Source organism: Lissotriton vulgaris, unplaced genomic scaffold (assembly GCF_964263255.1).
Source record: "Lissotriton vulgaris unplaced genomic scaffold, aLisVul1.2 SCAFFOLD_3271, whole genome shotgun sequence".
Classification (NCBI taxonomy): domain Eukaryota; kingdom Metazoa; phylum Chordata; class Amphibia; order Caudata; family Salamandridae; genus Lissotriton; species Lissotriton vulgaris.
The window spans coordinates 110,609-128,369 of NW_028241505.1; the positions used below are offsets into that span (position 1 = coordinate 110,609).

At 45.8% G+C, this 17,761-nt stretch overlaps 1 protein-coding gene across 1 annotated transcript in view; it reads right to left on the reverse strand.

The window, feature by feature from the left end:
* Positions 1-17,761, reverse strand: part of LOC147671279 (BCL2/adenovirus E1B 19 kDa protein-interacting protein 2-like) — a 162,733-nt gene that overhangs the window by 102,777 nt on the left and 42,195 nt on the right. Inside the window, exon 2 of the mRNA XM_086948103.1 lies at positions 5,180-5,259. Within this exon, the coding sequence (XP_086804229.1) occupies positions 5,180-5,241 (62 nt within the window). The 5' untranslated portion in view covers positions 5,242-5,259. The remainder of the gene's footprint in view (positions 1-5,179; positions 5,260-17,761) is intronic.

The window sequence follows — 17,761 nt, forward strand, 5'->3', positions numbered from 1 at the left end:
AACATCCTACACAGTAGTTCCACAAAACAAGAAACTTGGTGCATGCTCACAGCAGGTTTTAGTTGAAAAGTTGTGCAAATGTTTCACAGAGCCACTAACTACTTGCTGAAATGCCCCCCCCCCCCCCCCCAACACTTGAGCCACGACCCCATACCCTTATATAACCGTTGGTGTGACAATATCTGCATGAAATGTGCCAGAGTAGTATCATATTGCCTTTATTCGAGCATGCAATGTTCTCCCAATGCATGAAAAACTGTTTTCACATGATCCTCTGAAAGTCTCATATTAACGTGAAACTTACACATATCTCCTTATGTACATGAATTAGCCCACATACAAGAAAATAAGTTGACTCAAAAACCAACACAAAGTTGTCTTTTATTTTATTAATTTATTTATTTTTTGCACTTATACTGCGCATCGCCTACCCAAAAAGGGTTTCCCGGCGCATCTTTGCTGTTACAGATGGAAAAAGAGTCTTATTTATCAAATACCCAAGTTTTTAGCAACTTTCGGAAACTGGAGTAGTTAGGATCATTCCTCAATGAAATGGGGAGAGAGTTCCAGTGGGACGGGCCTAAGTAGGCAAAGGATTTTCCTCCTATGTGAGCGCGCTTAAATTTAGGGATCCTAAAACGGCCCTGGGTGGCTGATCGGAGGTTCCTGGACGGGGTATAAGTATTTACCAGTGAGCAGAGGTACTTCGGAGCTGTACTGGCTTTTATTTTATACATATAAGTGAGTGCTTCAAATTTCACTCGCTTCTCAATATTAAGCCAATGAAGTTTACGTTGGAATGCAGAAACTGATTCCCTTTTAGGTACCCTACATAATAATCTGACTGCCACGTTTTGTGCCATCTGTAGACGGTGGAGGTTAGCCTTATTTGATCCTAGGTAAAGGACATTTCCGTAATCTAAGCGGGATGTTATTAAGGCGTTCACCACCGTTTTTTTGGTTGACTCAGGGAGCATGTATGATTGTGCATGCATGCTCAAGGTATCATCTAGGAGTACCCCTAGGTTACGTACTTGCGGAACTGGGTTTGGGAGGTTGCCCATTTTCTCTGGCCAATGTTGATGGCTCCATAGAGGTTTCTGTTTCCCTAAAATGACAACCTCTTGTTTTTCTCCGTTAAGTTTTAAAAAAAATTCCTTCATCCAGGTTGCGATGTTGTTCATTCCAGTTTTGAGCGTGGAGATGTTATGTTATGTTGTAATGTTATGGACGCTTATATCGCGCACAGCTGCTCCAGCGAAGGGGCGTCCTGGTGCTTGACAAGGTAAACAACATAACACAACTGAAATGCAGGAAACTAAAAGAAGACCAACGAGCTAAGGAAATAAGAAGGTCTCAATGGCCCTACGAAATGAAAGAAGATCATACAGTGCACGAATCTTTAAAGGAAGGGAGTTCCACAGAGCCGCAGCTTGCACTCGGAATGAGCGGCCGCCCACTCGGCTAAGCTTGAACCGGGGAACCACTGCAAGTTCCTGACCCAAAGATCGTAAAGAGCGGGCAGGAACATACAGAGACAGAAGGTTCATAAGGATTTGGGCAGAAGAGCCCTTGAGGATTTTATAGGACAAGCAAACCACCTTGAACTGAATCCTCTGCTTAACCGGCAGCCAATGAAGGGAGTGCAAAGTATTGGTAACGGAACAACCTAGGCAGCCCCACCACTGCTCTGGCTGCCGCGTTCTGAACCCGTTGCAGATGGATGATTTCAGCCTGATTAAAAACTACGAAGAGGGAACTGGCGTAGTCAAGCCGCGAGATCACCGTCGCCTGCACCACTAGCTGCCTAGTCGAGACATCGAAGAATTTTAAGACTGGTTTTAGCCCACGCAAAATGCCAAAACAGCATGCAGCAGTTTTTTTAGTGTGGCAGACGAAGCTAAGGGCAGGATCTAACCACACCCGAGATTTTTTAACTCCGTTACCGGAGTCGGGGTGGTCCCAAGTTCCGGTGGCCACCACATGTCGCCCCAGGGCTCCGCCTGCTTGCCGATAATCATAATCTCAGGTTTTTTTGCCTTCAGCTGGAGATAGTTGGAATTCATCCAGCTGGCGACCGCCCGAAGTCCATTCTGGAACCTTGGGTCATCCAGACACGAGTCCCATCTGAGCGTGACCGCTAACTGAGTGTCGTCAGCATATGAGACCATGGTCATGCCCCACTGCTTGACGACATCAGCCAGCTGCCTCACGTAGAGGTTGAACAACGTGGGGCTCAGCGAGGATCCCTGGGGAACCCCAAGGCCCAGAGGGTGGAATTTGGACTGATGGGGCGGAATGGCCACGCAGAAGGATCGATCGGCAAGGAAAGAGCGGAACCACTGGAGAGCCGGCCCTACAATGCCAGCTTCCTCCAAGCCCTGAAGAAGAATCATGTGCGAGGCGGTGTCAAAGGCGGCGCTAAGATCTAATAAATTAAGCGCCGCCGTTTGACTCGAATCTAGCACCGTGCGCAGGTGTTCCACCATGGAGAGTAAGGCTGTCTCCGTGCTGTGACCAGCCCGGAAACCGTTCTGCGTCGGATCCAAAATGTTAGCCCGCGAGAGATGGTCTGAGAGGGCCAGATTCACATGGGCCTCTGCTACTTTCGCGGGCCACGGAAGAAGCGATATCAGTCGGTATTTCTCAGGTTTAAGAGGATCTAAAGAAGGCTTCTTCAGGATGGGCGTAACCACCGCCTGTTTCCACTTGGCGGGGACTATATCTGAGGCAAGCGAAAGATTGATCAGAGAACACACCGGTAGGAGACCGAAGGATGACGGGTCCCTAAACACAGCTGGTCTTAACGGATCAGCCGGAGAACCAGACTTAATTTGCAGAGCCAATTTATTAAAGCTCTCGGGCAGCAGACAGGGAAAAGTATGCAATACATCGTGCTCTTGGGAACTACGCGAAACTCCAGCATACGGCAAGGCAGTGGGGAAGGCTCGATAAATGGCTTGGACCTTCTCAAGAAAAAAGACCGCCAAGGCCTCACAAGATGTCATTTACGTTTTGAGCCTCCAATGAAAAAATTATTTGCGAATCATCTGCATAGGAATAGATCGCGAGTCCCGACTCTTCAACTAACTCAGCCAAAGGCTTAACATATAGGTTGAAGAGAAGAGGACTCAGGTGGATCCCTGTGGTACGCCATGACTGAAAGAATGAGTTTCGGAGCATGCATTTTGAGAGAAGACTTGAAATGTCATGTTGGAGAGAAAATCCTGAGTCCGTTTCAGAGCATCCCCACTAATTCCTATGTTGCTCAGAGTGTTTAAGAGCACCTTGTGTGAGATGGTATTGAAAGCAGCGCTCAAATCCAATAGGATGAGTGCTACTGTTTCTTCTCTATCCAATTTTTGGCGGATTGTCTCTGTCACGCCCAGGAGTGTGGTTTCCGTTGAAAAACCCGCCCTAAATCCGGACTGTGACTGATGAAGAAGTTGGTGAGTGTTTACATATTGTGTCAACTGAAAATGGATATGTTTTTCTAAAATTTTTGATAAGATTGGGAGTAAAGAAATGGGACGGTAGTTTTTCGTATCCGTTGCATCCGCGTTAGGTTTTTTCAGTAAGGGGTGAATCATGGCATGCTTCCAAAGGGAGGGAACTGTGGCCTCTTTAATTGACATGTTAAGTACCTGCGTTATAGTGGGTATCACAGATAGATTTAACTGCTTGAGAATGTTGGCTGGAATAGGGTCTCTTGGTGATCCAGATTTGATTGAATTTAATAGGTCTTCAACAGTATTCGTAGTTAATAGGGGCCAATCTTTTAGTTCATGCTTGATCTTTCCTCGATTGGAATTCTGCATACCATCGGATGCAATGACCTTTGGCCTTGGGGCCTCCGTGTCCTGTGAGATGATAGCTTGATAGATACCTTCCACTTTATCCATGAAGAAGTTCGCTAGTTGACGTTCTTATAAGACAAACCAAGAATGGTGAGTTGCTTTGGCACAGTCTCCATACATCTGCTTGTGTTTGGAAGGCTATGTTGATCTCTTTTCCTGCATGAGCAGAAGGTGTACCATTTTCTCCCAATAACTTGCACCTCGCTGCGAGCGAGGCACAAAGCCAGAAGCAGTCAATCTTTGTCTGTTCTCCCATGTACCAAACATCTCAAAGAATGTGGTAGATGGCAACGACATTGGCGTTGAAGGTGCCAGACACATTGGATAAGGAGATAACTGGATCATGCCTGGCGAGCAGGTTCTAGAGATTGCCTGCAAAAATAGGTGCCTATGCCAGCTTTATGAGCTGCTCAGTTGCAATCTTTCAGTTTATAATTGCATTAAGGGTGCATTACCCTATATGGCTAATAGGGGTCCCTTTACAACTCCACAGAGACACCTAGTAACAGCCTTTGGTACTGTACGCTTTCCTTGATTTGTGTATTTTCTTTTATTCCTTATGCTACTGCTGGGATATTTTTTGTCAACAAAATAAAAATCTAACATTATCATTTGCAACGTCAATAGCTAAAGGTTTCCCTAATGAAAGACCTATTGCAACGCAATGCTTGTTGTTTTAGACAAATGGTGCATTTCACACTGAAGGCAAATCAGTACTTCTGCCTTAAAATAAATAATCCAAATGGACAGTTCCAGGTTTACCAAGGTCGTCACTCAGCAGAAAGTGAACTCAGAGTCACGTAGAAGCTTTGGCAAATGTAGATTTATGTCCAATACACCGCTGTTAAAGATTGTAGCTAAAGCCTCGTGAGTTGAGGCGCATCAATACCACACAGCTAATTGAAGATAGTGCATGATGCAGTATTTACTGTGTGCTGCATAACTGTACTATTCAGTTGTTTACTCAGAATCAACTGGAACATGTGAAATCAAAGTTTGTCGGATAAATTAGTGTATGTATTGCCTTTTGTGTGCTGTTTCCCACCCAACAGCATATGTGCCAGGAAAATCTTGGACTCTAACAGGTGACCTGTTCTTGTCATCTATCTATCTCTTGTCCACCTTCGGAAAGGAAATCCTTTGTGTATCTTTCTGACTGGGGCAAGATATGTGGGCGCACAAAGCTCTCCTAATATTTGTAGTATCAAACCGTACATCTTACTTGGTATCTTTCAAAATGAACATTATACAACAAAACGCAATTCAGGACCTTACAACTAAATATACAGGTAACACACAGAAGGCAATTACAATAAACTTACTTTGAATGCTGCATGTCTTGATCTTTGTTGGTTACTACTGCAGTGCCTGCTCCATGGATCATGTCATCAGGTGTCACTTCCTGGAAAAACAAAAACAATTGAGGAGTCTCCTATGGCATTTCTTGTAACGCAAGGTGAAGTCGTGAAGTGCCTTTATATACGCATCAAGAGAAGGACAATGATGCGACCAGGGAATCGGGCTAAATCCGCAAGGGTTTAGAAAGAGGGGATAAAGTGGAACTGTAATTATCCAGAAGACTGGGGAATATAAATTCTATGTGATTTTAAATATTGGTGAGCATTTGTTTTCTGATTACTGTTTTCACTTGGCCACTCTCCAAGATGTATAAGACAAGTCCGGGAGGAGTTAGGTCACCAGTTCTAAATAGCAGACAATGTGCATGCAGGAGCAGCTTTAAGCACTGCATAATTGAGAAATTAGGATTAGCAAAACATAGAATGATTATCGACCGATTATGCTTTAAAGTCCTGCAGTTGAGGACACACTTTGTCTATACTAGTTGGACTGTAATATTGGAAAAGACACACCCCCTGCTGCACAGTGCCCTTTGGTAGCTTTCTGTCTGGACCCAGCTTTCGGTACATCTGCTATAGGAGGCTGCCACCTGGTGCGGCAAATAAATGACTCATTAGCCCGCTATGTCCCGATTATTTACTACATTACATGGAGCTCCCTCATCTTCATCTGCATCCTATTTCTTTCTTATTCTATAGCATCACTGGGCTTTTCCTCTCTCTGTTGATGTCTGACTTGTTACACAATGGAATGAGGATTTGGACGTTTTGTTTCTTCCAATTAGAGGAAGGTCTTGAATTCTGAGTGTGCATAATAAATAAAACCTTTTTGTAGAAAGTGGAATAATGAACGGGGTGAAACAATTCCACAGAGTGACGATTACTCAATTAATTGAGACTTTCAAAAGAGGGGTATGGAGAAGAAAGTCTTACATCGATGAGAATTCATTCACAGAAAGGGCGTGGATCTAATCAACAGGGATTACACTGCACTCCTTTGTCAACCTCGAATGGGATTTCCTTTGGAGAGGTACTAAAAATTAATTAGGCATGAAGCCTGCATCTTTCTAATGCCAATTATTCACCTATTAATTAATTGTGGCTGTATGTATGTTTCCAAAGGACTCCTACCGACTGTCGGCTTATGGAAAACTTCCCACTACCTTTGGTGGCTAGGCTCATATTGTTAAACATGGTAATGCTACGGATATGATTATACTAGTTTCACTGAAGTATGTATATAATCCCTAGAAACCTACTGAAAGAATTGAAAATAATCATTTTCATACTAATACGGGGCAGTGAGAGAAGCACAGTAGCGCTGAACATGCTGCAACTGATAAAAGATGAATGGGTGTTGCAGGTACCAGACAACAACTAGCTTCTCAGATGTTATTTCTAGTTGAATGGTTATTGGAGGGATGTAGTCTTGACCAAGACCTACTGGTAAACTCAGGGCTAATAATACAACACCTTTCATGCAGACTATTCTCCACAACTCGAGCAACGTATTCATATCTGACAGAAATGACGTGGACCAATGGAAAAACCAGACAAATAGATTACACAAAGTTGAAATGTATTCTACAACTGCATCCCTCTGCCACGTTGTGTGTTTCACAACAGTGGCACAAGAGATGAACATGACAACAGAAAACATGGTATCATGATATCCCTGGGCCCGAGGAGGGTACAGACAGTATGACTAAGTGGTGGCATGTACCTCACGAAGAAGGCCCTCTCCTTTTTTCACAACAGGAGGAGCCTTCGGATTGGCCTGGAATTCAATATTGCACTCGTTCCCTCCATACTCCTTTCTGACAATGATACGCCTTTAACTCGAGCCCTCTCCCGAAGGCCCCACCCCGGGACCCTACGTCACTCCTCTGGAGCCATCGGGCGAAGCGGACGAACCAGGCTCTAGGACTTGAAACGTCAGACCTAGGAAGACGCTGTGTGTCCGCTGAAGCATCGCGAAGAGACGAGAGACCGAATCAAAAATTTGCTAGCATTCGCGCCAAGAATTTTCAATTCTATTAAGGACACGGAGGCGAGGATTATGCTACTCAATCTTTACTGCTATAAACACAGCAGCTAATGAAAATGGATATTTTCATAAATAACAGTAAAACAAACTACATTTCCCATGAGTACACATGAGTATAGGCACGCCCCCATGGTCCATAAGAACCCCTTGCGTGCTCCCATCATCCTCTTTCTTTGAGGCGAACCAAATCCAACAATAACTTGAAAAATGAATAACTCCTCCAACATGGAAGAAACAAGGTTTCAGGCCAAACATCCTGTCGTCGATCAATCAGACTTCTTATCTGATACTGAAAGAAAGGAAACAACACCACCGTAATCACTGCATAATTGGGTGCGCAAGCTTATTTACTGTAAATTAAGCCGGGTGGGATAATCCTCGCCTCCGTGTCCTTAATAGAATTGAAAATTCTTGGCGCGAATGCTAGCAAATTTTTGATTCTATTACAGGACCGGAAGCTTCAGATTATGCTAGTTTAACACTCATTAAAAACCACAGAAGTAATATCTCCCACCGCCTTATACGTTGATTCTGAAGACCAATCTGCACATCGCATAATGTCTTGGACACTAGATCCAAAACCATAAGACTTTGACGTCATAACGCCGCTCACTGAATGAGCACCAAAGAGCTGCGGTCTGGAGAAGTGTGGCTCACTGGTTAGAGCAGGCAGACCCTGAAGCAGAGGTCAGACCCGGGACCAGGGTTCAATTCCCGACGCGGCAGGGTCGTGAGCTCAAATGTCCATGGACTCGATAATTCTCGCTTCGGTGCCTGACCTAATCATGGGTTCACACTCTACAACTCTGGGCATTAAGCTTGCTTAATCTCCACAACGGCCCCCCCGCGGCGGGATGCCTGGCTTTCACCTTGGGGATGCCCTGTAGGGGCTATCTCAAAGGGAAAAGCCAGGACGGGTTCCCAAGGCAAGCGCGGAGATAACCCTTTGGGGGTCGATTCAGGCGCTATATAAGAAACATAATAATAATACCTGCTTCCTTCATTATGAAGCGAAGCCATCTGGCAATTGTGGCAGCCACCACAGGTTTAAACTGCTTTTGCAAAGCAATCAATAGCTGTGAACAACCTTGAGGCCTCAAGGCCTTAGTACATTCCTCATATGCTTTTAAACATTTGACTACACATACTTTTTCATTGTCTGGAAATGCATTATAATCTATGTGTATTGACATAGTTTTGGTACGACCTGTAATAGTAAAAGAAACCCCTTCCGGGGTAAACACTCTACCTGTAACGTCGAGTGTTCTTACATCCGAAGACCGTCTGCATGCTGATAGGCAAAGTAACATGGATAATTTTGCCGATAATTGCTTCCTAGACAAGAGTGCATTGTACGGCCATCTGTTGAACAAAGATGACTAGCGAAACGTCCCACAAACCCGTATATTTGGGTTTGGGAGGATTAGCTACCCTAATCCCCTTCAGCAGTTTACAAACCATCGGGTGCATGCCTACCGGTTTCCCGTCTATCTGAGCATGCCCCGCAGAAATGGCTGAACGGAAATTGTTTACCGAGCGATAAGCCAGGCCACCACCCGCCTTATCCGCCAAAAAGTTGAACACGTGGGGTAACTCTGCCCCCACGGGATCCAGTTGTCTTCCCACACACCAATCCATCCAGTTCTTCCAGGCTGCGGAATATCGCTTCCTGGTGGATGGAGCCCATGCTTGTTTGATAAATTCGGAAGTCTGGCTCGAAACTCCTGGCAGCTGCCACTGTTCCCTGAAAGCCTCCATGCCATCAGCGTTAGCATGCCCTCTAGTAATAACGGATGCTGCTCCTGACGAGGGCCCTGCAACAGCCACTCCGAGTCCGGCAGAAGCCGATCGCAGCTCCACTGTAACAACTTGGGAAACCAAGCTTGTGACGTCCACCACGGTGTCACCATGACCACTTCCGCCCGTTGTCTGATCACCTGAGTCATTACCCTGGGGATCAGCAAGAACGGGGGAAAGGCATACTGAATCCCCTGCGACCAATCTTGAAGGAAGGCATCGGTCGCATTCGCCATTGGATCCGTCCTCCAGCTGAAAAACATGGGAATCTGATAGGTCAGCCTGGAGGCAAATAGGTCCGTCTAAAACGGGCCCCAAATTGTCTGTAACCACTGGAAAACCTGGGGAAGTGACGACCTTGTGCCGCCCAATTTGTTGATATACCTCACTGCGGACACATTGTCCAACCGCAGAAGGATACAACAAGATGTCTGCCTCGGGGATAATGTGCGAATCGCAAACGACACTGCGAGCAGTTCTAAGCAATGTATGTGTAGTGAGAGTTCTTGCGTTGACTATCTGCCTCCTATGGAGATATCTCCGCAACGCGCGCCCCAACCCCATCTGCTGGCGTCTGACTATCACCACCTCTGGTTGTGATCCGAAGATAGCCCTGCCGTTCCAGGCCTCTACATGACCTAGCCACCACTGCAACTCGGTACGGACCTCCTCCGACAATGGAATGGAGTCCGTGTACGATAGACCTCTCTGAAGATGTTTGATCTTCAGGCGCTGAAGTGCCCTGTAATGAAGGGGACCCGGGAATATTGCTTGAATGGATGAGGCCAATATCCTCACTACTTTGGCAATCGCCCTGAGTGTAACCGTATGGCTGTCCAGCAACTTCAGAATTTCCTTCTTCAAGTCCCTCAATTTTGCCTGAGGGAGACACAGCTGTGCCGCCTGGGAATCTATTGTGAACCCTAGGAAGTCTATTACCTGAGTCGGTACTATCACTGACTTCTGATTGATAACAAACCCTAAGCTCTGAAGCAGCGACATCGTTAGGGCCAATTGCTGCTTGAGCGTGGACTGGCTTTGTGCCAGAATCAGTATGTCGTCTAGATAAATTATGAGCCTGACTCCTCTCTCCCTGAGGTGAGCTACCAATGGCTTCAACACCTTGGTGAAGCACCAAGGAGCTGAGGAGAGCCCGAAAGGAAGAACCGAATATTCGTAGTACTGGCCGTTCCAGAGAAACTGCAGAAACCTGCGGTGTGGTGGGAAAATTGGTATGGACAGATAAGCGTCCTTGAGGTCCAGCCGGGCCAACCAATCCCTTTCCTGTAACAGATTCGCCAACAGGTGAATACCTTCCATTTTGAAATGGTTGTAAGTTAGGTACTAGTTGAAATCCCTGAGGTTGAGCACAAACCTGTTGCCACCTCCTTTCTTCTGAACAATAAAGACGTTGCTGCAGAAACCGCGAGGTCCGCCTTGGCATTGTACAAATCATGTGCTTCTGCAGCAAGTCTGCAATTTCCTCCCCTATGAAACTGCGATCTTGTTGGGAAAAATGGAGAGATGGGGGAGGGGACACTTGTGTCTGATGAGAATAAAATTCCAACTGAAAACCTTGTACAGTCTGAAGGACCCAAGCGTCCTGTGTTAATGTCTGCCACTGTGGGAGACCGTGACGTGTGCGACCCCCCAGTGGAAGCAGAGAGAGATCTATTGCACTCACCTGTCTTTTGCTGGGACTTGAAATTCGCCCTGTTGTTTCCCGATTGGAAACGGCCCCTCTTGAAGCCTCTGCGGGAAGGGTAAAAGGTACCACCGTGGGTGGAATCCCACGCTCCTCTTCCGCGGCCATAGTCTCCTCTCTTGGAGCCTTGTTGATAGCCCCGGCCTGACGAGCGGCCCCAGCCCTGTTGAAAACACCCTGGGTAAGGGCTCGTTCAATACCGCTCTGAGCTTTGTCCAAAGCAGTGAATGTCCCCACATATTTGGACACATCCTTGACAAAACGATCTCCGAACAAGTGACCATCAGCCAGGGGGCCTGGTTCCGCCTCCGCCAGTTCTGCCGGGTTGCTGTCCATTCTAAGGAGCAATGACTTGCGTCTCTCCACGGAGATCGCAAGTTAGCATTGCCTATGAGGCATATCGCACGCTGAGTCCAGCCTGCCAAAATGTCCGGATCAACTGGTGTTGCGCCTTCTTTGGCCACGAGAGCCATCTCTAGTTTTTTTGCTAGGGGGCGCACGACGTCGAGCATCTTATCTTGGCAACCCCGCCAAGCCCGGTCGAGTCCACGTTTGGGGTCCCTCGAGAACTTTTTCAGGAAGGTCAGCATGCTGGCATCAATCTCTGGAGTTTCTGCCACGTTGTCAGGCAGTTCCGGACGAGTACACTCTGATTTCAAACGATTGCGGACTTCTCTAGAGAAGCTCTTCCGCAGGTTATCATGAAGATATTCAGACACCGCCGCTGGCGGGATCCAGTCCGAGGACCGGGGATGCATAATGTCTGATGGGTCAAAGGTGAAGGGAGTGTTGACCTTGTCCGCCGCAGCCTTAGGGGCCACTTTGGCCTTTTTCGTGGGAGGAGGCTCCTCCGAAGTATCCGTGTCTGTGTCTGTATTGGTGGTAGTAGTGTCTGTATCTACCCGAGCCGGGCGCTTAGCTTTCGCCTTCCCTCCTGCGTAAGCGTGTTCCGCTGTACTTGACGCTGGCAGAGATGCAAGTGTTTGAAAATGCAGCCACTGATCTTGAGAGTTTGAGGTAGTGGTGGGGGAAGGGGCCTACTCCTTCTGTTTCTTCGGTTTGTCATACCCATGACGTTTAGCAAACCCTTCAAGTTGCTTTCTAATAGGGCGGAGGGCCACAGCTAGTGCCTGCTGCACAGTTTGAGGAACCTTAGACTCCATGGCTTTGTTCACCGAAGCCTGGACTGAAGCATCTATAGCCTTAACAATGTTGTCCTCTAACACAGCCTCCTGCTGTCCATCTCCAACTTCCTCCTCTCCTCCATAATACTCCTCAGGGTCCTGGGCCCACTCTTCCATAGTGATAAAGCATGGAGTATAGATACACTGGGACAGTCCCCTACTGTCCACAAAAAGGAGGGGTAAGAGGGGGGTGAGGGGATGGGGCGGAGGGGGAGGGGGGAAGTCAGCCCACAGCACATAATCCTGCTAACGTTACCCAAACCCCCTCAGCAAAGCTGTAGTCAATATTGTCAGAGACCTTGGCCAAATTATCTCAGGAGCGTGTGCACACTCAGTGGCCTCGTATTTTACGACCTCTACACTCGTGTGATGAAAGGCGATCACACAGAGAGCCTGCTGGTGTGTAAACGCTAAGCAAATGCGTTTCTAGTCTGCCTGGGGATTGTGCTGAGGAGCGCAGCCCAAACGAGACCAAAAACCAGCCCAATTCGGTCGTGTTTTGGGCACGTGCGTCGACCGTGAGCCTCCCGGTCACAACGTGAAGGGCGTATTAGGGATGCCCAACTCGCGCCGAAGCGCTACCGGAGAACGGGCTCTTCTATTAAATGCGACCGGCTCCCTGCCGGTCAGAGACCGTGAATAGACGCGCAAGCAGCGCGAGTGGGAACAGTGTTGAAAAACCGGCGAAAAGGCCAGCGAATATGAATGAAGTTCTTGATCGTTTCGGAGAGTGATCACAGGCTCCGTGAGAGTGCCACAACTGAACAATTTAATCTCACAAAGTAAGCTACAAACAGCGCTACTATTACAAATAATCAGTTAATCAGGCAATAAAGCGCAGAATCACATCATAACATTCCATCATAAATTACCCCCTGCTACAGCAGAGTGAGGGGACTAGTAAATAGGTACACTAAACTCTTGCTGTGAGCAGCAAAGAAAGAGGATGATGGGAGCACGCAAGGGGTTCTTATGGACTATGGGGGCGTGACTATACTCATGTGTACTCATGGGAAATGTAGTTTGTTTAACTGTTATTTATGAAAATATCCATTTTCATTGGCTGCTGTGTTTATTGCAGTAAAGATTGAGAAGCATAATCTGAAGCCTCCCGTCCTGTAATAGAATCCGAAAGAGGAAGCTGCGTTCCGGACGGCGAGACCAGTGAAAACTATAAACTCTAGACTATATGCTCAGCAGGCACCTCTTTGTAGAGGAGGTGCTGAACGTCAGCACTCTGGACTCTTCCAAAGGATAAACCTTAGATAATAGTTAAATGGATATGACAATTAACACGGATATATTATTGAAATTTTTGGGGAGGGTCAACTTCCCTGGCAGGATGGGAAAGCTAGTGTGGTTGGGGGGACACATGCAATCGCACGCTAAACAAAGTATAATGCAGTTTTGGATACGGGACTCCTTATATGATTATCAGTAGTACAAGTCATTCGTCAGCTATAAAACATGTGAAAGGCATACACACATCACACCACGTGCCTGGAGCACCTAATAGCTTAATAATGTTGAATGTTCGTTGCCTAAACAACCCCCTTTGAGCTAATACTTGCCAACATAGACCGACACAATTGAGACATAGTAATCTTAATAGAGACACACATAGGCAAACAAAATTTTCCCACATGTGCAGCAAGGTGGTGCGGTCATAGAGGGCTAGCCAACTGCTCTTCTTATGTAGGAGGACGGCCATCTTGGTTCACCATAGACTGTCTTTTACTCTTACACATGAGGAAAATGATCTGAAAGAACTGTACAATCTTATACAGACTCACATAGCTGGACAGAATCTTACATTCATTAACACATACTGCCCCAATACGGACGACTCCAATTTTAATCTCTAGTAGTGGAGGTGATGTGCAACCCTGGTGTCCGACACAGTGCTGTGTGCTTGACATTAATTGGGTACAAAACCTACACCTGGACAGTTCCAACGCAGAGACCCACACGCACAAAGCCACAGACTAGGCCCTTAAAAAAACTCCTAGAAATGCAGGACCTTACTGACATATGGAGACATAGATATTCAGGCAAGTTGGAGGGCATTTATGTGTCAACTGCCCATGATTTCTGAGCCCAACTGGACTACTGTGTGGGCTCAAGAGATATCTGTGATTGGATAACACGCATCGAGCCCCGTCCATACGCACACTCAGATCACTCTTCTGTTAAATTGATCATTAACATACAAGTCTCCAAATATTGCACATTTAAAATTCGGCTTTCCCCACTGGCCATCACAGACACAGAGTTTGTAGAAGAGATAAACACAGAAGTATTAACCTTTATCAAGGACAACAAAGTATCAGTTGCATCCCCTAGCTTACTGCGGGACACATTTAAGGTGTATATAGGGGACATATGTATCGTGAAGCAACAGGAGGTATGCAGAGCAATTCAGGACAGGCTCAACGCACTGGAGCGTGAGCTCCAAGTTCTGGGGCAGCAGTAACAAACTGAGCCCTTCACCAATATACTGGTAAATATACAGACCAAATTAAACAAGTTTAAAGAAAAGGCAGACTGGGAAGTGAAACATATGCACAGGTTCATCACGGCTACAGTGTATGGCAAGACTGACTGACTGAGCTCAGCCCTAGCACTATAGGTGCTCTAGAGTCGGAGGATGGCTACAATCCACAACTGATGGTAGAGCACGCCACCACCCTATACAAATCAGCTGCCAAATATTGGAGTCGCCCAACATGCCTGATTAGATTACTGCTGCTATCACTAGCCTTTCACAATGCAAAAACGCCTGTCAGTGATAGGTTTCTGGCTTAATTTTATGAAGAATATCTCCTCATACTAGTACCCAGGCTTGAGAAACGATTTGATGTAGCTGGAGAAGGACACTCTTCCCCACTCCTTCCAAGAGGCAATCTTGATTGCTCTGATAAAACTTGGTAAACAGCCACAGAACACTGACTAATACAGACAGCTTTCATTCAAACACAGATTTCGAAGTTCTTCACCAACATACTGACAAACTGGATCCTATTGCTTCTCCCCAACTTGGTACTGCCCGACTACCAGGACTTCATACCTCTGGCATGCACCATCCGGCAACTGCATGGTCATAGGGGCATCACACCCTCCACCGCAAATGAATAGTGTCCCTTTAGGAGGACCATGTCACGCTACCCCAGCCGGACTCTCACTCTGGTCATACACCAATTCACACTGTTCAATGAACTCTCAGGCATAACGATAAATTATAACACCACTATTTTTCATCTCACACAGCAACAACAATCCAACAACTTGACTTTTAGCGGCCATGGTGCCATATATAGGTTAAATGCCTTGGTATCTGAATTCAACCACAGAAAATGAGGACATTGCGATAGTGAAGATCGAAGGCCGGATTGCAAAATGGGTCAAACTCTCTATCTTTGCACAACAGAATAGTTCTACTGAAGATGGTCCTCCAGCTGAAACCATTCTATCTATTCTACACTATACCGATCTCTCTACCGCTGCTTTCTTCAACACACTCAAGTCCCTAATAATCACTCTGGCATGGACATGCAAGCAATTCCGCGTCAATTGGGAGGCTCACACTTTACTGTATGAGTGAGAGTACAGACAGCACCAGACTTCAAGCTCCACTGAAACTGCGCCACGGCCCAATTTGCTTTTTACTGGTTGCCTCCTCCATCACATATGGCGCACCGGGCCTCAGAATACGTCGCTCACCCACCTTCCCTTAAAGTCATGATAGGGTAGACACCAACATGTAGAAGAGCCGAGGTCAACACAGTGGCGAGTATACTGACGGCATGGGAGGAATTGAGAAAAAGCCACAGCAGCATCATTCTATATTTACGACACCAGCCCTCCCACACTAACCCCATCTCTAATCATATGTGGGTTAAAGACCCTGCCAAGTCTGAAAGCAAGGGGAGTAGAAGCAGTGGGCGACCTCCATTCAAATGATTACTTCTAAGAAACTGCACAGGTGGCTAAAGGAAGGGGGGCCTGCGTCCTTGATAATTACCTATATTTATGTGTGTGAGCACTCTGCAAAGAACATTGCAAATTCTTCCCGAAGGAACCCCATGAATGCAAAACACTGACACATTTCTAACTGCACATTCTGGCAAACAACTGGTTACCAGATTATACACTGTGATGCAGTCTGAGGCCCCAATAGTCCGGTAGGGATAGGGAGTCAGAAATAGGAGATATGGTGACTGACAAGGAATGGACATACTGTTGTACTCCAAATAAAGCCACTGCTTCCAATGGCAGTCTTTATCTTATACATTTTAAGTTTCTACACCACATATGCTCTCATGCTCTATATTTGGAAGCTTAGGGAGGACTCTCGATGTGCCATTGCTGTGCACTCAATATGTACTTAATACATGTTGGAAGGTTGTATCTGCAACTATCTGGCTATTCGACCCAAAGATTTGAGATCATATCTGAAGTGATTGACCTAACAGTACTGTCAACCCCATAAAACTGTTCCTGATGGTGCAACATCCATACCATGCGAGGTGTGTAGCAGGCTTAAGAAATCCACTCACCCACTCGCTATGGCGAGCCAGATTTAATCAGAAAAAGCTATTTTTTAGCACTTTCTAGCCCATTCTGGCAAGCTGACAACAGGTGTTCTGCTTGCTCACAAAGTGAATGAGCAATAAAGATGCCATCTAGTTATCTTATTACATTTGCTTGGCTTTCAGAAAGAGGTCAAAAGTCAGTTTGGTTTTCTACATTTACTTTTCTTTTGGTGACTAAAGTTAGAGGATTTTGTAAAGTGAGGTGTGCGACAATCGTGCTGTGCAAAGCATGTGAAACGAAAGGCTGTAAGATTTCAGGGTTTTTCCCCAACAAAATAAAGAAAATAGCTAATAAGTGATTTTTTCAAACATTTCCAATATATTTCACTAGTTATGAGGACACATTTTTGCAATTCTGTGGTGAAAAAATTATTTTATAGTATCAAGACAAATCATAACACTTACTTGGTTATATGCAAATTTTAAATATTTTTGCCCAAACCCAATTTCCAGACATTGTTATGGGCTAGATCGTTTTATCAGTAAAACTACATTAGTGGGAAAGTTCTGTGGCCATATCAATGGACAATGTGCTATCTGTTAATGACAGTGCACTACCACATCGTACTTTAGTGATATATTTATGAAAAGCTAGAATAAAAAACTTTAGCTGGGAAATATTCCTGTGCAGATGACAATGCTATTAGTGACCTAAGGCAAGCCTGGAATTATGTGTACCCTATATGTGGGCTCGAATCTCATTCTACATTGAGCAAACGTTTAGTCTAGTAAATAAAAGGAGTTTTTGTACAGCAGAAATAGTGAACATGCATATTTGAAAGCACTCATGTGATAATGAAGAAAAAATGCGGCCCCATAAGACAAAATATTTTCCTAGGGTCACTCAATTTGAGACCAGTTCATGGGTCAAGTACGTTAAAGTTTGGTCGAGTAGATTATTTACAAATAGCAGACCCAGGGACATAGAGGACCCAATGCGATACTACCTGCTAATGCCAGACATGCCAGAGTCCACTCTCAAGACCAGAGTCCTTGATACACCACAGGGGCCATTAATGCCTAACGCCACATCATACTATACCTCTAAAGGGAAGAGCAGAGGGTAGCCTAAATTGCCAAAGCACATAAACCACCTAAAAGCAAACATTGGCAACCCACATAAAAAGGGACACTTCTACCACTCACTAAGGAAGCAGAAAGTGATTTGCGAACTTTGTGAGGTGATGCTAAAATGCCCAAAATCCATTTATGTCTATAGTA